General features: G+C 32.3%; 1 protein-coding gene across 2 annotated transcripts; it reads right to left on the bottom strand.

The window, feature by feature from the left end:
• Positions 1 to 934: 934 nt before the first annotated feature.
• LOC110992970 (UDP-glucosyltransferase 2) lies at positions 935 to 27,811 on the bottom strand. Of its 2 annotated transcripts, none has more exons than XM_022258999.2 (7): positions 27,706 to 27,811; positions 16,181 to 16,272; positions 4,206 to 4,345; positions 3,551 to 3,734; positions 2,722 to 3,219; positions 1,934 to 2,162; positions 935 to 1,704 (listed from the first exon to the last, which is right to left on the bottom strand). In XM_022258999.2, exons 2-7 carry the CDS (start codon positions 16,181 to 16,183, stop codon positions 1,139 to 1,141), a joined length of 1,620 nt encoding a protein of 539 aa, XP_022114691.2. In that variant the 5' UTR covers positions 16,184 to 16,272; positions 27,706 to 27,811; the 3' UTR covers positions 935 to 1,138. The 2 variants fall into 2 exon arrangements, with proteins under 2 accessions (XP_022114691.2, XP_022114692.2); XM_022259000.2 differs by lacking the exon at positions 27,706 to 27,811 and adding an exon at positions 16,496 to 16,514.

Here is a 27,811-nt window from a genome sequence, read left to right as displayed (position 1 = left end):
CTTGTTTTCGTACGATATTCATTTCAAAATGAATAAATCTAAAGATATACAAAATAACAGCTACACGTCAATTTTCTAAGCTCTAACCAAACAGACTAACGAGTCCTCGCAACGCGCGTTTGTCATTTGAACTCTTGATAAATTTAATTGCGCGTTGACGTGCGTAACGCGCGTTACATGTGAACAAGGTCTTACACGTACAACGTATACTTACGAACGTCACTTAAATAGCTAGTTAATATTTAATGACAGTTCGAAATTTAAAGGTATGATAAGAACTGACAACGATTTCGCCACATATATATTATATTATATATATATTATATTCAATAAAAACATTCTATTTTGGTATATTTTATAATATTTTCCGGAAGTATCGTCCAACATGATTTTTTCCTAAGTTCTCCTAACTTTCTCATATTTTGCGCCCATTGAACCACATCTAAACATTTGAATGCCAAATGAAGGGAACATTACACACAAAAAATATTTCAACTCGGAAGAAAAATTATCATAAAATTATATTCGAAATTTAAAACGAATTTCAGTTAATTCTTGCCTCACTTAGCGTCTTTTGGCTTTTGTTTACTGAAACAAATCAAAATTGTCTCCCCGTATTTAAATTACTGTATGTCAATACAAAATGGAATAAATATTGATATAATTTTACATTTCTCTAAAATATTTTTTGTCTGCCGAGGCTGTGAAAGCGTATTTAGGATAACAAATCTAACTAGTACTTAGCAGCAATTGTGTATTCAATATGTATTTGGAACGTTATGTATCACCAAAAAATAAAATAATTTTGCCTTATTAAATGTTAATCCCAGCTAAACTTGTGTACTTCTAATGCCCACTTTCTTTTGTATCAAAAAATCTTTCTCTTGCGTTAATTACTTAGCAAACTATAGGAATTATGTGAAATTATAAAACCTTTTTAATTATAATTTTATTACAGCTATATTTACATCTGTACCTATATCACACAATAATTGTACTCTCACAATTTTAAAAAAACATCACAAAATAAATTCTATCGAAAAATATAAAAAAACAATATGTTTATAACAGAAAAGACTTAAATAATTCCTTATAATTTTCGATAGAGCGGTCAAACGACCTACTTACAAAGAAGCAATCACAACCTCTTCTTGGTCTGATCGATCAACTTCTTCGATCTTTTCAAAACTGAAGTATCCATCAGCTGATTCATACGTTTTCCCTGAACATAATCAGCTAACTTCTTAAAACCAGCTCGCAAAATATACGATATAATTAAAGAAGAGAATATAACAAACGCAATGAATATAAAAAGAATGTCAAGACAGTAATATTGTATGAAGTTCAAATCCTTCGCTGGTGACTGCAAGTGATAAGCTCCCTTGTGCCTGATCACATATTCTGTCCAATAGATGGCGCGTTCCAACGGCGATTCTTTCTGATCTCTCAAGAGAACTTGGCGTTTCTTAACTTGATCCTTATATTTGGGGTCATTGATGACCTCTGTGATGGCTTTGAACAGTTTGTCAGCAGTTAGATATTGTAAGTCCAGTTTTTTGGCGTAGCCGTCGACTTCAGCTTTAGCGGCGTTGGAGTCGTGGTCACAGAAGATGGGAATGCTGACGATAGGTACTCCATGATAAACGGTTTCGAACATGCTGAGTAGACCTCCGTGCGTAACGAATGCCTTGATCTTACGATGACCTAAAATTAATAACGACTTTTAAATATGATGTGATTTTAGAGTGATGATATGATTTTAGATTTTGGCTTTAGTTGGGATAAACTCCTCTACTGTTCTATATTTCCTCTTTCAAGTACAAAAATAGCATGGTAATATTCTGATAAGTCACATTATTAGCGTTAAAATAAGCACTGAACAGTTTTTGAATCAAAATAAAAAAATACAAAAGCTTTTAAGTAAACCTATTACCTAATAGATCTTGTTGAGGCAACCATTTGTACAGCCTAACATTCGAGGGTATATCTGTCAAGTTCTGCTCAGCGTCCTGCTTCCACAGAACCCTTTGCGGGAGTCTTCCCAAAGCCTCAACCATCATTCTGTGTACCGTGAGTGGCATGTTGTCTGTTCTCACTGATGAACCCATAGACACGTAGATAAAGCCCTCATTTCCCGAACCAGATATCCAGTCTTCTAAATCCTGAAAGTAGGTATAAAAATCAAGAAATAGAAACATTGATATAAACTAACTGTACCTCAGTTTTTATATTCAATATATAAACTGAGCTTCAAGTGGACAAAGTATCTTAAATTTAAATTATGAATAATGCAATCAAATAAATATATATTTGACTTTTTAAGAAAGAAGTGAAATTGAACCAGAAGGAGAAATTTCCACGTCACACTTGCTTGTATTTCCCTCGAGAAAGTAAGTGCGGGCGGAGTGTAAGGACACGTAATTTTTTATTTTATTAATGATTACTTAAAGATGTCATGTGGATGTCATGGTGTAAGCGTTGCAGCTCCTTTCAAACGTTTTGTAGAACAATAAAACTTGCCGATAAGAGTGACGAAGAGTTTATTGCCAAATCTTCTCGTTCTTTCTCCACCCTTGATTTGAGAACTGGCAGTAAATGTTAAACGACATGCATTTAGCATTTAACATGTATTTCTTTATTGATAAGTGTTCATTGTATTACCTAAATAAATGATATTGAATGCTGATTTTCTGTGAACACATTTGATATAGATTACCTTACCGCATTCAACTTCTTCGGCTCCTTACAATGTATGCACGCAACTTCAGCAACATTCGGGAGATACGGCCGTGGATAGGACACGGAATAATGCCCATTCTGAAGTATGAAGCTCACATTCTTTCCCATATCGTACACATGCGGCATTTGCTGTCCAAAATGTCTCCTCAAAACACCTTGGAGTATTGTGACACTAATAGCATGTCCAGCGAAAGCACCCACGTGCCAAAAAGTATTCCTGACACGATCTATGAAATTCAGATTATCCGTAAACGATTTTGCAAATATTGGAGTAACGGAGTATGGGGCTGGAGATCCAGATATACTGGTAGGTCCGGAATAGAATCCAACAGTGTTGATATACATGAAAGGTACTTTTTGCCTGTACACAACACCCAAGGCACATTCAGGGTAAGCGCCATCGAGAATTATTAGATCATATGTCCTTCCTGATCGAAGGAAAGATCTGGTTTCGTAATCATTGAGAAATGCATCGCAGGCCTGAAACAAATGAAGAGTAATCGATTAGGTTTAAAAACTGTTAAATAAGTGGCGTCTTAAAGGGCTTCAAAGATTGTGCAATGTATTACTTCCATACATAGATATAGTTCCATTACATACTACCGGAAGGAAGAAAAATGTTAAAAACGTTGTACGGAAAAATAGGTATATTGTGTGTCTATATGGACGTGACATATTGGTGGTTTTGGGAGTATTAATAATAGTTAATCTCAAGAAATCAATCAATCAATTAATGAAAATATCTTTATTCATATAGGTAAACAAGTGCACTTATGAACGTCAAAAAAATTAAATATAATGAAATACCCACCTCGTATCCAAATCTCACAATATCCTTATACGGTAGTGGTTCCTCACCCCTCATCCTGGCTCCCACTAAGTCCAAAGACATATAACTTCTAATAAAGGAAGCCAAACCTTCGGGAGCTATCTCTTCTAAGCCTTGAAGGTGGAAGTCTGGTTGAAACGCACTAATCAAGGTTATATTGTGACCTCTGAAAAAAATTATATTTGTAAACAAAATTTATTACACAATTTCTCTATCTTGATGTATCGAATGCTTTACTATAGTAATTGCGTAAATGACAGACAATGTTTCGGGCTTAATTGGTAATATATTATTATACTGATATCCTATCGTTGTAAGAAAGTTTTCGATATTTAAAACGGGGTTAATTTTTCATTCCATTGAAAATTTTTTTCATTTCATGCAAATAAACACCAAAATCAAACGTTTTACGTTACTCTCGATATTACCCATTATATTTGAGCTAACAAAATATCTTGAAAAAACAACAGATATTCATAAGCTAAAAACTCTTGATTAAGCAAAAATCGCATATAAGTGGTCTATTAGTTTAGCCGCCGTAAACAAATACACAAATACGTCAAACTTATGCCTCTTTTGCTTCTGGGGTGAAATATATCTGAATTCAGTCGATGTAAGCTGTTTAAGAATAAATCACCTTCTAATAAGCCCTCTGGCGAGTTCCCAAAAAGGTATTTTATGTGACTTTGTTCCTCCCATTGTGATCATTAATATATCGCTTCCGCACGCTGACGCAGCAAGTAAAATCGGCAGACAGAGAATTGGCCATCGCGTCCCCTGAAACAAATATTGTCTCTTTATATTTGTTATAACACTCTGACAAACGTAGGTAACTACATTTCAGGTAAGTAAGCAAAATGTGGTCTGGTTCAGATTTCTCACTTGTTTCTCTGTGTTCTGAAATTGCTAAAACGGAATACTTAAAAAAAAATACTTTTATTTAAATAGGATTACTCCTATTGTGCAACAATATTTTAATTTTTAAAATGTAAGTGTTTTTTAGAAATTATTATCTCAAGTATCCTTAACATTTCAAATGGAAGCGCCGAGCTGTCCACGACACACATTAATTGTTTGTTCTTTGTCGATCAATTTAATAATTTTATATCAAACGTTGGAGATTTATTAACCGAATTGCAATTACGGAATTTTGACAGCTTTACTTAAAACTAAAACATGTATATGTAAGGTTTTCTAGTTTGAATCATGTAGTGGTTTTGTCTAATAAGTTGTCGATTGTCAATCTTGATAAGTTAGCGATAAATGATGAATGTACGAAGGATAGAATGTATGCGTAAATGACATTGAAAAATAAAACCCTGCTGTTCCCGAAGGAATATGTATGGAGTAATGCTATTTTTTTTACAATTTTATGAGTAACAGTTGGAATAGTAACACGTAGACGCGTTAAACTGAACACTCAAGTATTTCCGAACCAATTCAACCTTCAAGAAAAGAGCGTACCAATTCTTAAAAAGCCGACAACGCACATGCGAGACATCTGGCAATGTGAGTGTCAATGGGCTATCACTTAACATCGGATGAACCTCCGGACGTTTGCTTCCTATTACCTCAGATTTGAGCGCTTAATTAGTGAGGCGTTAAATAGAGTATAATATTTCTACTTTGTCAATATTTTAACATAACACAATTAGGTGACAAATAAGGGTAAGGTAAGATTATACGAGCAGTATTTGCTGTTGACAAAAGTCCAATGCTGTAATTATCTGAATAATTTTTATATATCTGTGTACGAGATTTTTAACTTTAAATATTACAACAAATATATTGTGCCGTAAGGAGGATTAACAGAAAGTTTTAAGAAATTGTTTAAATCATCGTGATTTCTAACTAATTTACAGCAGCACTTATAGAATGCTAAAAATAATTTTGCTATATTTGTTTTAAAATATGTGTTGTTTGCTGATTTGCTTTTTTAAAACCGTACCGAGATATTTTTACGACTTTTTCTCTCGGCCTACACCCTCTGTCTTCTTTGCCGATGAGTAGGGATGCCAAATTTAATGACGTGAAATAAGTGATATCTGTATTCTTGTGTTCCATAACGTATTTAATTTTTTATTTTTACACAATTCACATACATTTTAGAAATAAAATAAGAAATATCCGTATGATGAGCAATTCTCTTGTATTTTCAACGAACGGTCAAGTTTATTCAGTGCCGTGGGAAAGGGTCATTGTATTTAATGGTTCTACGAATTCTAACAATATTTTCATAAAATATTCCACGCTTTTAAAGATTTAATGTAAAATCTAACATTTTATTCGTGAGTTTCATTATAATTTCAGAAGAGCAGTGTTAGCCTAGTGGGTTTAGCGTGCGTCTCTCATCCCTAAGGTCGTAGGTTCGAACCCCGGCTATGGGCTAATAGACTTTTTTGCTATGTATTTAACATTTGCTCGAACAGAATAAATCGTGAGGAAACCAGCTTGCCTTAGACCCAAAAAGACGACGGTGTATGTCAGGCACAAGCTCATTACCTACTTGCCTATGCTTACCATGCCTCCTGCTGATAGAGGACGAATCTTTGTTTTTAATTTATTATATTATTTTTTATTACTCAAGACGTCATATGGAACATGTTGTAATCATTGCAGGTCCTTACAAAAGTTGTGTAAAAGAAAAAACTTGGCGATTAAAAAGAGTGGCGGAGAGTTTATTGCCAGTTCTTTTTTTCCGTTCTACGCCCTTGATTTGAGAAGGTAGTAAATGGAAAATTAGAAGCATTTTTTTGACGTTTATAAGTGTACATTATGTTACCTACATGAATAAGTGATTTTTTAATTTGAATTTATTAGATCGACAAATGATCATGAAACAGACACAGAAATCTGAGGCCTAGACCTAAAAAGGCTGTTGCGCCACTGATTTATTTTTCATTTTAATTATAATTTATACTAGAACTCAATATTTTTGTAATTAAGTTTTAGCGAGTGCATTAAAATTATTTTATGTTAGTAGGTATATTTATATTATGTTCTATAAAAAATAAATTGGAAAAAAATATATAAAATGCAAGCTTATGAAACGCTGATACAAGAAACCAGAATCAGCGAATACATAGATTTTACGAATAAAGTTATTTCAAATTAAAAATCTTGTTAAGCGACCCCAAATTAAGTCCGAGGGCTATCAAGGTCTCAGAAAGTTGTTAACCCCGATAAAGGAAACATACGGAAATATTTTGGGAACATTGCAACCCTGAATACATTGCGTAGTTTAAGGTCTATACAAAGTTTTCGTATAGACCTTAAATATATTTTATAATATTGTAATAAATGTCCTTAATTACTGTCATATGACTCAGTTGTTTTCAACAGTATCTTGTACTTTTATTTTACCAGAATTATCTGCAAACCAACAAAACCGCAAATTGTTAAGATTTTTGTACAATTATTTTTGATAACATTCACTATATTATGGCCTTGTTGGGAAATGAGTTTTATAATACGCAAGCAAACCAGATTATGACACGATTACCTATTTGACTTTGCTATGAATCTATATTCAATTCTAGATGACAATATATGTACATTGATCATAATTACTAAAATATCTAGTACTGAGAGAGAAACATGTATTACTATACTACTATCAGGGTTTCTAGAAAAAACGTTTTAGACTACAAATAATTTTGGAAAATGTCACGTAACTAAGCATAATTGATAGATTAAACAAAATGCTAAAATTATATCGATCGACTTTGTTGAATTATAAGGAATATTTATATTAATCCTGCACACAAACAGGAACTTCTGCGTTACACTCATAGAAATAATATTAAGAAAACTATTTATTGTTTGTAAACACAGATTAGCATTAGAATGGACGCGCGTGATATAAAACAATAGAGGACATTATCGCCATATTGGGACGATCACCACTTAATTCGTCACGTGTCAATCCATACAATGTAACACGAGACTCGATAATGTGTAATAAAAATCTTGAGGAAAACTCAGTTGGTCTAGGAATATATATTTTTTTTTAATAGAACAGGGGCCAGCAAACGGGCAGGAGGCTCACCTGATGTTAAGTTATGATTTCTTTAAAGGAATCCAAGAACCAGTATACGCGTCCGTTTACAATTCATCAAAAACTTAATAAATTTAAATTGTGTGACAGCACCTATTTGTAAAAAATTGCAAAGCGCAAAAATCAAGAACTTTTTTTTATTAGGAGGCATATCATTTTTGCTACCATTAACCTCAAAATACAACCATAAAGCAGTGTTGAAATTTTGCACGTAAAAACTAAATATTTGTATAATTCGTTATCACTAAGTGAAATATATGCCTGAATTACGATATAATATATTATAATTCGTTGTTGGCATGTAGTGCCCTGTCCACTAAGTCCGGAGTCCGTATGCGGAGTTGAGTTCAAGATCGATGTATTATTCTCTATATTAAAGTTAAAATATCTAAATTGATAAATGATATATAAAAATAAAAAGCAAATGGTAAGTAAATGTAACTGCACCGATATCAAATACCAATTATTATCTAATTAATTGCAATGGAGTGCATAAATGTTGTTTCATGGAACAGGTTTACAAACGCGCAATCAGGAAGATGTGTACCTTTGACTTTTAACTCAATAAAAGCTCGTCGGAGTCTAGCCTCTAAGGAAATAACATAAAGTAAAAATGTAAAGAACAGTTAATGCATATTGAAAATATTTATGACTTTTACTGAAGCCTTTTTAATAAAATGTGCACTCAGTTGTAACATTGTTTGAACTACAGAAAATTCTACTAGATGATTTTGTTGTTTGATTTTGATGTAATAGTATGCTACATAAAAATAAAATAAATAAATCAGTGGCGGTATATAGGTCTTAGCCTCAGATTTCTGAATCTGTAATCGGCAAGTAGGTGATAAGCCTCCAGTGCCTGACACACGTGGTCGACTTTTTGGGTCTAGGACATGTCGGTTTCCTCACGATGTTTTCTTTCACCGTTCGAGCAAATGTTAAATGCGCACAATATAGAAAGAAACTCCATAGGTGCACAGCCGGGGATCGAACCTAGGACCTCAGGTATGAGAGTCGCACGCTAAAGCCGCAAGGCCAACACTGCTCAAATATATACCTACTACATAGGTACTATAAATAAAGGTCAGTTGAGAGTATTAACGTTCGTTTCTTTCTACGTTATAACATAAGCACATTTTGCCTACTCAAGTTTTCTTAATTTTATACGCGTGACGATTTCCTAACTCGGAGTTACGCACCGACAGCCGACTTGTGAACGCAGGCACTTACTTCACACATTACATTACATTTCATAAAAATCAGCTTAATTAACTGAGTGACAGTGATATAGTAAAAATATAATAATCCCCTATTATTTAAAGCATCCCAGCCATTATCATTTTGGTCCTTCGAGCCGGAATATACTACCTCAGGCTTTACAAGTATTTTAACACTTAATGTAGAAATTCAATATTGTTTTAAGCAACACTGATGCATATTTTCGCTCATGTTTTAGTGCGTAATCTATAGCAAATGTTTCTGGCATTATACCATTATTGTATAACCAGCCTTTTGTCTTTCTGACTTAAACCTTAAACCAGGAATCAATCAAGAAAAATAATAATAAATATTTAATAAAATATAAAGCTTATTTATAGAAATTGATTCCATCAAAACATGTAAGTTAAAAATAACAAAAAATGTAATCGGAATATCGTAACGAATTCGTTAATAACAAGAATTTCATTTCTGTAATCCGTTTATATACGATATTTTATCAGCTGAAATCGGGATTTGATTTTATAGCTTTATTATTTTAGGCATTTTGATTTAAATCATTGTTTTGATATCGTTTGAATATTATAATAGGTCGGAATTTCTAAGTTATGCTTTTGTGATGGCAGACAAAAAATTAAATTTACCTATTCACAGTCTGTTGAAATATATTTACAATCTTATATCTTTATATTGTTATATAAAGTTATATCTGTAGTTGTATATAACGGCCGGCAACGCACCCACTAAAAATAGGGACCATCTGCGATGACTGACATTATTGGACACACGGTAGGCTCATTTGCCCCATATGCTATTTAAAAAAACGATATTGTTGTTGGTTACATTTGTTTCTTGTCAAATTAATATTAAAATCAGCACTTTCGCGCATCTAGTATAGTGTAGTCTTTCTAGGTTAATCCAAGTTAATAAACATGAATTTCATTAATGAAATGAGATTAATCTCAACATTATAGTTTATAGTTAATGTTTTAATGCTCTGTGCTTTCTTCAGCCTTCCGGACATTTAATTAATATCCTGAAAAATTAATGTCAAATTTGACGCTTCAGATTAGCCGAATATTGAAACTTCAACCATCAAGAACGGGCCACGGATGAAAATGTGCGATAAAGACAAAAAACATACGTCACATTCATAGCTTCCTTCGGGGTTTTTGAAGTCGACCAGAAATGTTTCCTTATTCTTGACAGCTTTTTATCTTTTATAACGATTCAAATTTTGCACTAATATTAGTTACGTAACAATATTTAAATCAATCGAAGACCATGTTTAATAATTAAAATCTTCTTCGGTAACACTGGAAGCGGTATTTTATTTTTCTTTTCGTAATCAACTATAAAAGCATAGCATAATATGTTACGTTATGTTATATAACGCAATTGTTATTAGGAAAAGATAACATATGGCGTAGCGTTGTGTTTACCTTTCTTTTCCGTGACCGTTTTAAGTTGTACGACGTCGCGATTTCTTAATTTTACTATAAATTACAAATTTTGTCCAACAATTTTAACTATATAAAATATATAAGGTAATTAGTGCTCTGAAATCTCATAAATGTCATATATACTATGAATATTATATTTTAAAATATATAGTTTTAATGCTAGGGTATTTTAAATTAAACAAAAGTTTTTTGCTCAGTTCGCATTTAATTCTACTGACCATAGATTATTATTTTATTCAAGATAAAATATCCATTATGAAAGACCTATTTTAAATCAGCGAATTGTATTTTGAGATAAATTTGACGCTGTCAACTGTCACTTAAGACGCACAGATGAAATTAAGGTTATAAGTCCAAACACTGACTGTCGTAAACCTCCAACCGGTTATACGCTGAGCAACATTGCCGGGAATTCCGATTTTTGTGTACGTTGTTAATATTTACTATGATTTTTCGTGTACATAGGCTCAAATAAAGTCTTTCAAATTGTTTTTGCTTAGAAGTAAAAACTCTAAATCTCTCTTAAAACGCTTAAAAGACTTAATTCTATAAAGAGGCAAAGCTAATAAGTGTTTTTATCTATCTATCAAATAGAAAGCATATAAATAATAAAAAACAAATAAACCATAACTTTGTCTTTTTATGATCGGAAACATTTATGTGTAAGTCGATGCTTTCAGCTTCTTAATGAAAGGGCCTTATAATGAAAGGCCATTTAAATTAAGGTTAGTGCACCTTAGTCTTCAGTACTTAATAGTGTAAGTGAAAAATAATACACAAAAAGAGTGTCTTCCCCTTAATAGAAACTGTAAATAGTGTTAAATAGGATGGTAAGACTTACGATATGTATTTTTCTAAAATTAGGCTAGATGGTAATGTTTCATGATGTCTCAGTAAAAAAAAAGTGATAAAACTTTCACGAGTAAGTATGTAAATAGAACAACTAGTACATACTCCTTTACAAAAGTCTGCGTTAGCAGGCAATAGAAATATGTACCACATACTAATCAGTGGTTGTTTAATTTCCATAGTCATATCATATTATATCCGAATACGTTGTTACCGTCGTCCATAGACACTCATGACATGATGACGTCAAAAAGCGGGCGATGGCCGTATGGGTGGTATTCAGAAACGCGTCTTAATGAAAATTCTCAAAATGATTTGACCAATACGTGCCAAACCGCATGTAGCAGGGGGCGAGGATTGGACTCAAACGCTTAGCGACTTGGTAAGTTAGCCATAAATTATTTTGCATTACAGCGCGCGTTTTGCGTAAGAGCGTTTTATAAAATGGTCACGGGCATGTATGTGAATAGACAAAATTGCAGATACTGGGCTTCCGGGAATCCGTTAGAACAGCATCAGAAGCCCTTGCACTCGCCAAAAGTAGTTGTTTGGGCTGCAATATCTTTTCAAAGAATTATCGGTCCTTATTTTTTTGAGAATGACCAAGGTCGAACTCAGACCGTTAATTCTGACCGATATTGCCATGATCCGGACTTTCGTGGCTACGGAAATGCAATACCAGAAGTGCTCCAACTGCAGCACCTTTTTCCAGCAAGATAAAGCCACTTCTCATGTTCACGATTTATTTCTTGGAAGAGTGATAATAAGTCGCCCAGGAGACATTAATTGGCCACCGTGGAGCCCTAATTTAACATCTGCTGATTTCGTCCTATGGGCTGCCGCAAGCAAAAAGCAAAGTCTACAATCCATTGAAAATTGAAAATTTTAACTTCAGATTAAATGAGTTGTTTTTCATAAATCATCTTCAAGAATTGCTCTTTAAATTGACATTAAATAAAACCAAGTTTAATTAATACTTTGTTTTTTATTTAACATCTAAAAACGAAAAACATTCTGAGAGACTCTTTACGTTTTTTAATAAACACCTTATGTTGTATTGATATTGCAGATTAGAGTTTAAAGATTTTATTAACGCAACGATAATTTTCGCTTTGACATATGGCTTATGTCATTCACATTTGAACTTTAAACATTAAAAGTTAACACAAGTAAAAAACGCCTTCAATTTGATTTAATTAAATCTCAGGAAGTCACTACTTCCTACCGACTTTGAAATCGTTTTATTCCAATTATGTATAGGTTATATTGTTTTTTTCTTCAGCGCGTATTTGCAATAAGCCTTATCGTAAACTCATCTACTGGCTAGAGCCTACCGGTCTTCTAGCTCTAGATTAGGTGAGATATTGATATTATGAACAAGATTATTTATATCAACAATTATGCGACGTATCATTTGTCATAGATGCACACTAAAATATACATATTATGTACCTACTGTATTATTTTATCTATAATAATTTTTATATGTGGCAACATTTTTATAAGATGCAAAGAAAAGACGTAACTTTTACTACTGGTACTTACTATGATTTTCGTTAGCGTCTCTGTGTGAATATAAATGTCTATGCATACTTCTTGTATTGTTGTGTATTGAATAAAATTAACGAAACTAAAAAGGGATGTGATTTATAACGCAACGGTAAGCACTTCCCAAAAGTACTAGGAGTACAAGCACAATATTTTAATTGTCTACAGGAATCAATATACATTATACATAGCATAAAGTAAATATATGAAGATTAAGTAAGGTATTGAAATAGGTACTGCTGTATATATAGGACTGAAATTAAATTGTTAATATTAGCACGGTTGGCTGACGGTATGGTTATAACACAATCTAAATAATACCTATATAATGGCAACATAAAACTGTTTATTAACGCCAAGTGGTCGCAAGTCAGCGCAAGAAGGTGGTATTAACATGCCTCGAGGAGAAGATTTATTTTGGGTCGTTGCTCGAGGTAAGGAGATTTATAGCAACAAAAGACTAGACATAGATGTCAAAACGTCAAATTTTGACAATTGACACGTTTAATGACTTCTAAGGCAGAAATAATAGAAACCCACTTATACCTATAATATAAGCGGTAAAAAACACCCGTTATTTTCATAGACAAATTCTCATAGCTAAATATTATCAGAATACATTATAACGAGAACCTATATTGTAAATTTCATATTAATTGGATCAGTTTTATTACAAATTAAATTAAATTACCTTTATTTTTTGTATATAATTATGAAGCATTGAAATGTGTCATTCTCATTTACATAATTTTATGGATCACAAGGTTAGTCATATATGGTTACAATACCAAATTTTAAACCTTTACTGGCAAAGCATAAGCATGCACTCTCTCTGTGAAAAGCCTAGAGGTTGGATCGCCTTTGGCTTTGTTTTAATTCTGTAAGTTGTATTTAATATTGACTAACCTAGGATAAAGAGAAATTAGTCTTGCAAATATTTTGGGTCCTTTTCGAACATAAATAGACATTAACAGAGTCTGATTCGGCTATAAAATAAACGGAATCAAGAATGAATAACAGAAAATATTTATAATTTCAGACTTATAAATACTGTTGTGTAGTCAAACAATTTTTGTGAAAACGTCACATGCACGAAGAGAATTTTTATTTAAAACAAATTTAATTAATTAATTGTTTTGCCCATTCATTTAATATATTTTTAAAATTACTTTGTCAAATCAATGCCAACTTAATGTGAAATATCGTGCGTGCAGCCGGCTACATCGAATTATAAGACGTTGTCACGTCAAAAATTAAATAAAAAATTTATGAGTGGACCAGATTTAAAATTTAGGGGGATGAAAAGTAGATGTTGTCCGATTCACAGGCCTAACAGATATGCACACAAAATTTCACGAAAATCCGTTGAGCCATTTCGGAGGAGTTTAATTACAAACACGTGACACGAGAATTTTATGTATTAGATAAAATGAAATGTTGTCACGCTAAAATTCTAGAATGGCTGGACCGACGCTAATTATGATCTTTGTGGAGTCAGTCAGAGAAGGTTTTAAAATGGAAATTATAAATAATAAGTAACGAATAATACTAAAAACGAGAAATAAAATTTCCAATAAAAACGGCTCCTTCCTAGGTTTGATGTTTTTGAAATAAGTCACTTTGTTGTCATATATAAATCCTTCAGAAATTTGTTTTTCATAGCTGTAGTATGAGGACCAATCTCTTTGGTCTGTTTTGTAACTGTAGGTGATACGGTCACAGAGTCATCTAGTAACATATAAATGTGACTTATGTACTTTACTCAAAACCAACCAAACATAAAAAGGTATGAACTATGTATGTCCAAAAATATACGTGAAGTAAGAACAATAACATTGTTCCAATCTCGAGCATAGCCGTCTAGATAGTGAGAGTAATTACAAGATACACTTTCGCTTATTGGAAAAGATATGGGAAAAAGCACTTTAATCTTAGCAAACTAAATCCTATTATTGCGTGACAAGAGTATCTTCTCATTCTGTATCAAAACTAGGGTTATGTAAGTTTATTTATATATACATTATTTAAATTAGACATAATAAAACGAATTATAGTTCCGTGTTAGAAAATTTAGTTCTTAATTTATTATTATTATTATTTTACATTTAGTTTTAACAATGTCTTCTAGATTCCTTGTTACGTGTTTTATATATTTATTTATTTTAGCCAAGTTTTGTACAACATCTGTAACAATTATCATTATATTACAGTGAATTTATGTTCAATCATAATAAACTATACACCTTATCCTTCTCCAGGAATTTTAATTGTAAAAAATGCATTTAGTAAATTTTAAGTTTTTCGTGAAATAAAAAACCACTGCAAGTAAGTGCCGCTACAACAAATGACTTAGATTTTTGTATCCGTTTCGTGATAAGTAATTGTTTTAATAGACTAGTAGGTGATTACCCTTCTTGTTCTGATGCCGAAACCCTCATGATGTTTCTTCACCGTACAAGCAAATTATTTAAAGAAAATGTCCATTGGTGGAAAGCCGGTATTAAAACCTCAGAAATGAGAACGACCGATCAGTCCACTAGGCCAACACTGCTCATGTCTATCATTCATCATGTTAAAAAAAAGTCTAGGGAATATGTATCAGGCGGGAAATAATTTTTAAATAGGAAATTACTACTTAAATCTGTGTTCTTGTTAATTGTCATGTATTTGACAATAGATAGATAAGGTATACGATGATAACTTAATATTATGATTATATGTGATGAGCTTTAATGAATAAATATAGAAGTTTCCTTGAGTATACACATTTGCTCGTTTAGTGATACCACAGAAGGATATAGACGGTAAGCAATAAAAATCTACCGGTGTCATAGTACTATCCTTGACAAAGAACAATATCAAATAACGATTTCCTTAACATTAATTGCTCAATTGCTCATTAAATCCATAGTAAAGTACAATGGGTACTTTACAGCTTAAACAGAATGTCATTTTATATTTCGTTAAGGAAAATCGTGAAAATTTTGACGAATAAAATGGCAAACGTTTTCCTTAACTGTCAAGAGATTAACGTTATGATGAATGCAGGAAAATTGTGGGCATTTAATTACTTTTCATTCTCTACATTCCTAAGTAGTCCAAATGTCTTTATGTTTTAATTTACTTACAGTATTAATTATATTATTTGTTTTCGCCTATGTCTTATGTATTTTTCTCGTAATATAAGCTCCGCTTTTTTCATAATATATTTTTGAGTAAAGTTTATAAAAGTTAATTTTAATAAAAACTTTATTGTGTATTTTTAATGTTTAACTTTGATATAGAAAAACAATTTAATCTGTAACTCTTATTTTAGTCTAATTAAGAACCTTCCTTCTAATTCTTGGCTTAAACATTTTATTTAAATTTAAAATCATATTTTTGCGTTTTTATTTCTAATTTACTTACTGTAAACTTCAATAAAATAAGTTCGATACATAATAATAATAACATAACACGTAAAAAGAACTAACTCACCATTTTTAATATCCAGCACAAAGCACTAAAATCACTAAACACTTAATTCACAACACAGATAACACTGTCCGCTGCACTTCCTCGGCTGACGTCTGCAAAAAAAAAATAATATAGTGAAAGTGACAGTTTGACGTTTTGCATCGTTGAAAATTTCGACAGAGTTTTGGCGCCAACATGAATAACGAATTAATACAGACGCTTTCTAGTTAAATCCGATTAATTTGAGATTATAATATATTCTAGGATTTACTTTATAATTACAAAAAATTTAAACAGTTTATTTTTAATAACGTTTTTCATTATATGTATACGTACCTATATATTTTATTTTTAATATAACAATCCAATTATCATATAGATCCACTTATAAGTTCTGGTAACGAAGTTGTTAATGACATTTTATTAAAATATACACAAGGTAACTTTTATTGGCTTTTTCATACGTGAATGGATTTTATTAAATTAACAAGTCCCTTTATAGCAACCCTGAGCTACTTATGCAAGCAATTACTGCATTGTATACAAAAAAAACGTGTATTTACGCAGTGGTTCTTTATTTTTATTGTAATTTTCCGTCTGTATTCTATAACTCACCAGGATGTTTACTTTGTCTAAAACTGTCCAGATACATTAAAAAACAATATATCAATATGTAGCCTATCTGAATAATTTCTGTATCTATCAGCGCTCTTCTTTGAAGAACTAATAATTTTTTAGATGTAAGCAAAAAACATCAATATTGTTTGTCAAATCTCAGCTATAAATTAGCTGTTTAATTTTGATATTAAAAAAGCTATTAATAAATGCGAAATAACAAGATCTCTGTAAACACAAGTATTAAATGTTTTCTTATTTTTTATATTTATTATTAATAAGCTGTTTTTAGTTCAGTACCAAACTAGGTAAGACAGTTCCAATAACACTGTAGACTTGAAAATATTATGAGTTATATATTTCTTATTTTAGTGCCTTTCCATAACTGGAGATGGCTGTCAGTCTATTCCGCAGTTGCAATAACCATCCACTCCCTATCGTTGCGAAGCCATGATTTGTTCCTTCTACCACCACCCTGGATTTTCCTCATTATAATTAATTAAAGCAGGTGGTAGCGTCCTTGGCGCAACACGTGGTTGGCAGAAAACTTTCCGTTGTTTATATACCTCTTTACAAAAAACTAATTTACTAACCACTTTTAAATTACTTTTACATTACATTACTTCCAAAAAACAATTAAAATACTAATATATCTTTTAAAATAGGCAAATTAGTCGATTTAATTTTGGGAAAGTTAATCATCGTTATCATAGCCGTTTTTTTCTGTTATTTCGGTTTTAAATTACATTTTTTCAAAATAATATACCTACTCTAAATCATGATATATGACGTTAGAAAACCACTTTTCACCACCGGTTTTTTTCAGTGGACAGCTGGTTCCACAATGTGGTGGTCAGTTTTTGCCGAGCACACTTTTGTAATATCCTAATATCTTTCGTAAACCAATTTGGAAATGTCTATAATGACTAAATGTCGTCCTTGTTGGTAAATATATAATTATAGAATTAATTATATTTAAAATCTCGTTTTACGAATGTTCTGTTGTAAGAAGTTATTTACATGTAATTTATTAATCTCCTAACACTTTATTACAAAGGCAACCCTCGAAAAGTCTCTAAATCCCGAGGTTTCGACTTCTATTCAGGGAACCAAAGAGTTCTTTCTAAGAGTACATTTAACACTCCCTCGTACTGTGAAATAATTGAGATGAAACTGTCAAAGTCAAAGTAAACGTCAAAATCATTAATTCATTTATATAAAACAATATACACTGAACATCGATAAAGAAATACATATTAAACGTTATGGGGGCTAAGTCAAGTTGGTTATATACCTATTTACAAAAAACAAATTTACAAACCATTTTTAATAACTTTTGCATAACATTATTTCCAAAAAAAACTAATTAAAAAACTAATATATCTTTTTAAATAGGCATGCTAACAAATTAACCGATTTAATTATGGGAAAGTTAATCATCGTTATCATAGCCGATTTTTTTTGTTATTTCGGTTTTAAATTACATTTTTGCAGAATAATATACCTACTCTAAATCATGATATGTGACTTTTAATTTTTTTCAAAAAGCTATATTTCATTTCCATGTAGGTATTTATACATATATACTGAACATTAACACTACATATTCAATGCACTATGATATGGATTATGACCTGCGAAATACATCAGGCTTGCATCATCGATGAAGCAAACTACATGAGATTAATCAGTTTCTTCATCTTTGAATTAATAAAGATCACGGGTAAATGCTGAACAACTGGTAAAAATTTTTTCGTCATACAATTATGACACTTCAACAATATTGCAGCATCTTTTATCGAATTATTATTTTTTGCGTGCGAGCAACCAAAATGTAAATGAACACAGAGTAGGTACCTATTTTAATGTCAATTTATACAAGTCTAGGACGAGTTTTGTATCTATAATTTTTATTTTTATTGGCCAGTATACCATGTTATTGTAATCGACTTGCGCGATCTTTAACTACGAATCTGAACTGACATATGAATAAAACTCAGGTAACGATGACTTATCGAATTCTTAACAATATTTCGTCATGTACCGTTAGAATTTGCCAATTTTTCTTTAAATGTATAAATAGTTTAGTTTCGAAAAATATTTTCTTTCAACATTCAAATTGACGTTATATGTGGCTCAGATGATATTAATATGCTTAAAAAGTTTTTGCAATTAATACAATACACCTATAACTGGGTACACAAAATTGCTAAAAAGTTTCTGTCTGACTCTCTGACCAAAAACAATAGAATCCAGTCGCGAAGTTTGACAAGTAATATTTTTGCATACGATTAGGTATCTAAACGTTTTTTGGCCGCGAATCGGTTTAGCCTTACTTCGATTGTGTTACAGCCGGTTTTCACTATAGTTTCCCTCAACAACAATGCGTTAATTGCACACAACATCAACACCAACAACAACACAAACACACAACAAACAAGAATAATTGGTACCCGGAGTTAGAAGCTCGATAATAAGTTTGAGAAGCCAACCACTACGCTATCAGTGCTCTATATCATATAACTGGTAATTAATAATCTGGGGTAAGATTAAGCAAATGACTCGTCAAAATTGTGAAAGGTCGCGATCGTAAACAAACTCGTAACGTCGACACACTGACACACCTTTCTGTTACGTATTCATATTCATACACCACGTGAATGTATGAGGTAATTTTAGTTCGTTGCGAAGTTACCCACAGGATAAATAAATTAATTAAAAGACAATTTTATCTTACACAATAAGGTCGGATTTCAAGTAACTTAGTTTACTACTCCTTGTTAATTTACTTTTAAATTATATTATCTATAGACATCATATAGGCATAGACAAATAAATATATAGTGACACAAATGTATAGATAATGCACTTCTCATACGCGCGAGACTTTTATAAAGTCCTTTAATTAAAAAGAAAACAACTTCAATGTAAAAAAGCTTTTAAGTTCTTTATAACAAAATATTGCCAGTAAACCGAAATTATCTCAGGTATAAATATGAAATGTTGAATGAGCAGTTGGCGTAGTGGCTTCAGCGTGCAACTCTCATCCCTCGAAGGTTCAATCCTCGGGTGTGCACCAATGGACTTTCTTTCTATGTGCACAATTAGCATTCGCCAAGAAACCCGCTTGCCTTAACCAAGGTCGACGGTGTGAGTAAGGCACGGGAGGATCACATGCCTATTAGATTGATAAATGATCATGAAACCAATACAGAAAACTTAAGGCACAAGCCTAAAAAGATCGTCGCTGAACTTTATAAATATGAAATATGTACTTATGCAAACTAATACACGCGTAAAGTTGCGCAAAGATTAAATCTCAAAACGAGCAAAAACGCGAGCCTGCAATCTCAAGGAAAATTCGCACAAACGATTTACGCAACTATTCTCATATAAGCGCCAATAATAACGACAATATTATGCGCAAGAGAGAGGTTTAATCCTTTCATACTTGGTAGTGTCACTAGAACATCGGTTCATATAACTTGTTGAAGACAAATCCAATTACTTTAAGCGAATACATCATTGTTTATGATCGGTATCGTGTATTGGGAATGTTTTTTTATAGAAAAGGATTCAAACGGACAGAGGCCAGTTTTTAAGTGACACTGCCGCGTGGACACTCAATGCCAGAGAGCTCGCGGGTTCGTTGTCGGTCTTTTAATCATTGGTACGCTCTTATTTATTTATTCACACTTCGTTGCTAGAAAGAAACACAAATAACACAATACATAAAAATAACAAGGGATGCAACGGGCGGCCTTATCGCTAACAAGCGATCTCTTCCAAGCAACCCTACTTTCAACTTCTTTAACTTTTACTTAAAACTTCTTTTGAAGGACAAGCTGAATTACTTCTGGAATAGTTCAGTGGGCAGCTGGTTCCACAATGTGGTGGTGCGCGGCAAAAACTGTATGTAGCGGCTTATGAAATATCCTAATATCTTTCGTAAACCAATTAGGAAATGTCTATAATAACTAGATGTCGATCTTGTTAGTAAATATATAATTAAATAATTAATTATATTTAAAATCTCGTTTTACGAATGTTCTGTTGTAAGAAGTTACTAACATGTAATTTATTTATCTCCTAACACTTTATTACAAAGGTAACCCTCGAAAAGTCTCTGAATCCCGAGGTTTCGACATCGAACCAAAGAGTACATTTAACACTCCCTCGTACTGTGCATTAATTGGGATGAAACTGTCAAAGTCAAAGTCAACGTCAAAATAATTAACTAATTTAGATAACACGATATGACTGAGCGTCGATAAAGAAATACATATTTAACGTTATGGCGGCTAAGTCCAGAAGCTTTGATGCCTCCTGTTAAGGTATCTTGACTAAGCCCAATTGTCTCACAAAATCGACATATTTCAGAAGGAAGAGCCTATGTGGCTGAAGAAAATTCACGAAAGAAGATATCTGAGACTTAGAGGTTACAACACGATAGATTATAATTATTTAAAGATTATATTATATATATAGAATTATATAACACGACCGTTAGAAATGTAAAATAATAAAAAAACGGTTTTTATTTCTTTCAGGTACCTTGTAAGAAAAGTTACACAAGATTTATCAGCAAGTTTGACATTTATTTACCATTTGAATATCAAATTAAAATAAAATAAGACAGATTTAACAATAATTTACTGATAAACTTAAACAGGGACGGATTTAGAGGTCTGAATGCATAGAAGGAACCGTAAAACACTTTTGTGAAACAAGATTTGACTATTTAACAAACACATAAAAATCTATCAAAAGAAAAGGTTTTACTAGTCTTTACTAGTGGAAATTGCAAACTTTTTTTTCGAAGTCTATATTATGGGGCCCTCTATGGAAGTCCCGGGGCTATAGCCCCGTTTGCCCTCCCCTAAATCCTGCCCTGAACTGAACGATAATTACCGTAAGCATTTTTATCTCCAGGTCCCATCTTTGCGAACATTCTTGGTAATTAAATAAGTATAAGAAACTTATTTAGTTATAAATTTCATACAAAATCCATTTTCAAGTGGCTTTGATAATTCTTAAGACAGAAGGTAAGGTTTTTACGAGATTTGCCGATTTGAAAGCAAATATTGTATTTATTAATTAACATTACAACAACAATTAATATTTATTAACATATTTACTTTCGCTTAGAAACAAAATGCAAATTAAGACAGGTAATGTTAACAGAAAAACACAGGCACATAAAATGTAAAAGAAAATAATATAAAATTCTTATTTTGAAATCAAATTCTGGAATCACCGCGCTACTGAAAAACCCAACTCAGCATATAAACGTTTATTATAATATGTCGATCATATTTATAACAGTTCCACAGAAAACCCAATACTATGTTATGTGTAAATAATACGTAATCATATAACCAGTTTGCGCACAAACATCGATTTCCTACTTTTTCCTAGGGTACTAGAACGAGATTATGCAATACCGCGTCTCCTTTACCTTCCTAGTCGTAACAATTACTTCAATATCAGTGATCTTAGAAGGCACGGTTGGAAAACGACAGATCGAATCGCTTATTGATTTGGGACGTGTCGATTAGGAGCGCGTTCCAACATTTTGCTATCCATTACTCCTTTCTAAGTATGCCCTTAAATCATAGCCATACGCTTCACGAATTGGTCGCTTAATTAAGCTGAGACAGTAACCGGAAAATGGGAGCATGTTGGCGGTGGTCAGTGCGAGTCAAAAGCCCAGTAAAGACGTTGTTTCTGACAGCTGTGATAATTGTCCGGAACAGTTAATACAGTCTCATAATCTCTCCCTGCGTGTATGCTCTTTCCGTTTCGTTATGCTTAAACAAAATATGATGAAAGCTCAATCCCTACAAAGTTGAAGCGAATCATACGCTGAAACCCCCTGCCTGCTGGCCCGTATCCGCTCCTTCCATTGACCTTCTTGAAGGTTCGAACCTTTGCCAAAGATATGCAGAACTCCAAGATCAACGATGGTTGCGAAATGCGAGGCTGTAGCTAAACAACTTGAAGATATCCACGGAACAGTGAGGTCGCACTGTGAAGCCTGCGAAGTGCCCAGCCAGGGCACAACGGGCTTATTAAGAGTCTAAGTGCGGAAACTGAGTCCACAAACCAATAACCAATAAAACCCCATGAAGAATTTAGTAGGGTAAAGAAAGAAGTTGCACCTTTTTTTATATAAATTTCTAAGGAACTTCTTTTGCACCCTTACTATCATTTCCCGATAATACTATAATAGGGGGCAATACTAAGTGGTAAGGGTGATTATGAAAATGCTATACTTTTATTTATTAAAGTACACCACATTATATATAATTCAGATGTTATAGAAATTGCTAAATGATCATATACAGAAGAGTAAACTCTTACAGGATTGACATTGTTCTAATCTTTTCTGTAGAGGGCTGATCAATTTTAAAAGAAGCATTATTATATGCTTAAGTTTTGCTGATAAAAAAAGCTTGTTAAGCAAAAAAAGACTAATGTTTAATCTATTTTATAAATATTTTAATACTTTGTACCATTTATGTTTACTATAATTATCATATTATGATGTAGAAGATGTAGCTTGTAACATAATGTAGATTTAGAATTATTCATAATGTGATAAACTTAAATAAATAAATAAAATAAATAAATGCATTTTCTACACTATAAATAACAATCTATCGGAGGCTTACTACGAGCTCTTATTGCGAGCCTATTGACAACCTAAAACTGTTCTAAAATACATGATAATTACGGTGACAATAAATTTTACAAAAAAATAAATTTATTTTTATTAATTTATTAGCAATTTACTATTTAAAAAACTTGCCTTATACAATGCCGATTTGGTGCCCGATAGGCGCCTAGCAATTTTCTATAATTAATTACACCCAAGTCATGAATCGAATTTAAGCCGAAAAATATTTTATTGAGTTTGTTGTTGTATTAGAATAATAAGCTCTTGGTTTCTTATTGTTAATTTATTATAGGCCATCAGCCTAATCTGTCAGAGTCAAGACATGCCAAATACCGGACCAATTATTTTTCAGCGCGGCAAATGAGGGTAATTGCGTTGGGCTCTAATCTGTCTTCGATAATGCATTCGATAAAGTCGAATTTTCAATATTACGGGGCTTGTTCTGCAGGTCGAAATTTCCAGAACGAAAACGTTCGAACAAAAACGCACTGTGTTTTATTTTGCGACACCGCCGCCATACACATAATTCTTCGAGTCGTTTCTGCAGCACTGGTGACACGGTGGAACTCGTACTCGTATATACTCGTATCGCTATATTTCATGTTTTCCATGTCATTCATAGAAAATGAAATGAATCATGGTTTCCGAAAAACAAATGCTCGAGTAAATAGCTGTCAAAAATTGAATTTGGAATTTCTAACCAAAGAGGAGAAATTTGAGGCCAAATTGGCAAGTGCAACAAAACGTCAACTTCATAAAAACCTAATCATAAAACCCAAAACCTCGGAAAGCATTAATTGCATAACAACATTCTTTTAATTTAACTACTTATCTAGTTTTGCAAGTGAACAATTATTAATTAATAAACATTTGAAAGCTTCTTTCATATTATAATTTGTAACTTCCTTCGAGTAATTAATTTTATCTTGCGCTATCTTATTAAAACGGCGGCAACGATGCACAAACTTTTACTTAACGAGGAAGTCTCTAAAAGACAATACTTACGACAAACTATCAGGAAATGCACTATATTATTTTATACAGATTTTCTATCACATTTATTAATTAATAATATTCTTAATTAACACGTTATTAAAATGTCTCGTATTATTGCTATTTTGATAAATTTAATCTTTATTAAATTAAAACCTTTGTTTCTTTGGTCGAATACGCTAATATTAAACTGGCTGTGGAGGATTTACTTGTAAATTGAGTAGGCCGAAGCCTAAGGCGGCAGATTATTTGGGCGGTATTTAGGTACCGAATTTTTTTTGCTTATACATCAAAAAGATTTCTGCCTTACGGTTTTTTGATGTTTTACATATTCACATATTATAAAACTGTTGTCTGAACAAAATTTGCCGATGGCTGTTCTCTTTCTCACTTGTCATTGTACAAAAGAGCAAACTTCTATATTCTAAAGTAAAACAGGTGGTGCACCCCCCAAACAGGTATAAGAATCTTTGTATGAGTGATAAGAGCGGTTCTGCAGAAAATGGATTTCCTTCTTCTCTCTTCCGACTATCAACCCTTAAATGTCAGTCATACAAATTGTTGGATTGTATAGGCATTGGCGCACAGCCTATACCTTGAAAATTTGTAAATCAGCCACTGTAAACTGGTTCCTTATCTGTTACTTCCAAGGTTGCGTGAGCACTACGGATAAGGCTCTGCTGTTACCGCATCTCGCATAAGGCGATTGTTGTTGGCACCTTGGGGTTTTAGTGGGTATACACAATAGCGAGTTCCACATAACCCTTCCGCACCGCAAAGATATGCGTCAATGCATTTCCCCAAGTAAAAAAAAAGCACTACGGATGTTGAGAGAATTACAATGCCACAAACTTTTCTTAGCCGGTAATAGCGTCGCTATCATGGATATTAGTATTGCCAGTAAATAAAAATTAATCATCATAAGGGGAATAATTTAAAGTCATACAGACTGAAATAATTTATTGAAATGTCTTAATAAAACAATGTATACTAATATCAAGACATTACTGGCTTATTTAAATGTGTCACAAACTTAGGAATAACTGATATGATAGTTTTATTATATTACTCGTATTAATATAAAATCTTTAGTAGTACCAATTAAGGTCACCGGCCGGAAAAATTATGTGGAAAACAAAGAAAAAGCTCTGGTTCAATTTGAAAAATCAATGTGTATAGACCATTTATTAATGCGTCCAGATGAAAAAAAGGCGTAAACTCCTCCAAGTTGGACTGGACGCAGCTTGATTGATCATAAGCAAATTCGTGAAATAAGTACAGTGACTTAATGACACAAGCCGACTTTTAAGAGCTAAGGCAAGCGAGTTCGAGTGAATATTAAATACGCACATAAACAGAAAGTTAATTTATGCACAGCCGGTGATCGAACCTACGACCCCGGGAATGAGTTTGCAGGCTGAAGCCACTTTGCCAAACACAGCTCTTTTGCAAAGTGCAATACGCAGAATGCCGTTTGGTATTGAAATATCATTAATATTGTAATAACATAATCCAAGATTATTATTTTTATTTTCTGTCAATATTCGCGGCATTGTCTTAAACTCTTATCATGATATGTTTCTCGTTTCTCTGATATGTTTCATTTGAAAACCGCTGTTTGTATTAATGTCAACATAGTAAAATAAATCTAGAAAGCGTAAAAAATTACGCAATGTATTGTAAATCTTTAAATTTAAATAGTTGAATAGTCAAGCCAGTATTTAGAAATTTATCACAAAGACAATGCAGAAGGTACATTCAAAAGTTATCATTAACTCTTAGTTTACTACAGAGTCTAGACTCTAGATTATGAAAGGTCTCAATTGGCTCATTGCATATTGGCTAACCTTTAGTTTACTGATTGCAAATTTTCTTATTACATTATAATGGGATAAGAAAATCATTTTTCATAAACATGAGTTTCTCTGGAATGTCTTTCCTAAGCTTTTTTCGGAAAGAAGGTTTACATTTGAAATTTCCAGTCATATTATTTATTTATTTTCAATAAACTTAAAAATATTGATCATCGGGTGACGTTATCGACGGTTAAGGGATCGCTTTCAGGCAACCCTAATTAAAGAAAACAGTAAAAGAATTGTTAAGAAGTAATCATATTTGTCATACAAAAAATATACGGTAATTGGTACCTTTCTTACTAAGCGGTTAACGCAAGACTTATAGTCTATAGTTTGTTTGAGTAAAAAAGTTTTTGATAGTCGCAGAGTTCAGCGGAGTGCAAATAAAATCCTTTTTTATTGTGAAGATGTACAATTTTGGTGTGATTTTCGTGCCCCTTTTAATGGTTGATGTGGTAAAAAGCAGCCGGGAAGAGTTCCGCAAAAGCGGAAGTCATGAAAGCCTCTTCTGGGCAAGCTATTCTGCGTTGGTGCACCGGGGAACGAGAGGGCGGACACATTTGTAAAAGACGATCATTAAAACTCCGGATGTCATATTGTTAACGCCAGATAAGTCCAAAGACGTTAGAAGTATTAAAACTACCTGTGAGGTGAAACAGCTGGAACAAAAATGTTCATCGGAAAGGTTAGGGCTGCATATTTGTTAATCAAAGGGAAGCTTTTCACACCCCAGGTGACGCAAGTTCTTACAGGGCATACGTTAAAATAAAGACAAAAAATAAGATATAAACTACATCATACAAAAAGTATGCTTCAATTCAAAGCAGTAGTTTAATTTATGAATTTATTTAGTTTATCTATCTATTTATTAAAACTAGCTCAATTATATGGAAATCTAAAATTATTGAATGAAGTTAATAAGTTATTTTCTTTTAATATCGTAATATTTTTAACTTATTTTAAATAAATTTGGTTTAAATCTTAATGGACTTACAAAGTTGTAATGTAGTTTAAGAGTACTTTTTAACGTCCACTAAGTTGGTAAATTCACTTTATCGGAAACTCTTACGAAACTTTAACAGCTTTTTAAGTAATCTAGGTTATTATTGCAGCGGAGTTTTTATCACTGCAGTTTTTATTGTATTTCACCTAACTGTAAGAGTTTGGAAATTATTAAACTATAATTTATCAATAAACCCCATACAGTTATTGCCTAATAGTATTTAATTATTATATAATTAGCCGTGTTTGTGTTTATTTTTATATACGCAATTATATATTTTGGACTATTAAAATATCAAAATCTGGATAGCATTAATTATTTGAAATTATTTCAATTAATAGTGTTAAAATTTAAAAAGAAATATTTTATTTTTTTGCAAAATAAAATAAATAAAACTTACATATAAATCAATCCAAACACAATATAAAATCGAATTTAATTTGACCCGCGCGTGCGCATACCGCGCTCTACCGAAACTAACAACCCTACCACTTCCTTTCCTACCG

The sequence above is a fragment of the Pieris rapae genome, chromosome 6, assembly GCF_905147795.1.
Source record: "Pieris rapae chromosome 6, ilPieRapa1.1, whole genome shotgun sequence".
In the NCBI taxonomy this organism is placed as follows: Eukaryota; Metazoa; Arthropoda; class Insecta; order Lepidoptera; family Pieridae; genus Pieris; species Pieris rapae.
Note: the sequence above shows the minus strand (reverse complement) of the source record. Positions and strands in the feature narration are given on the sequence as shown.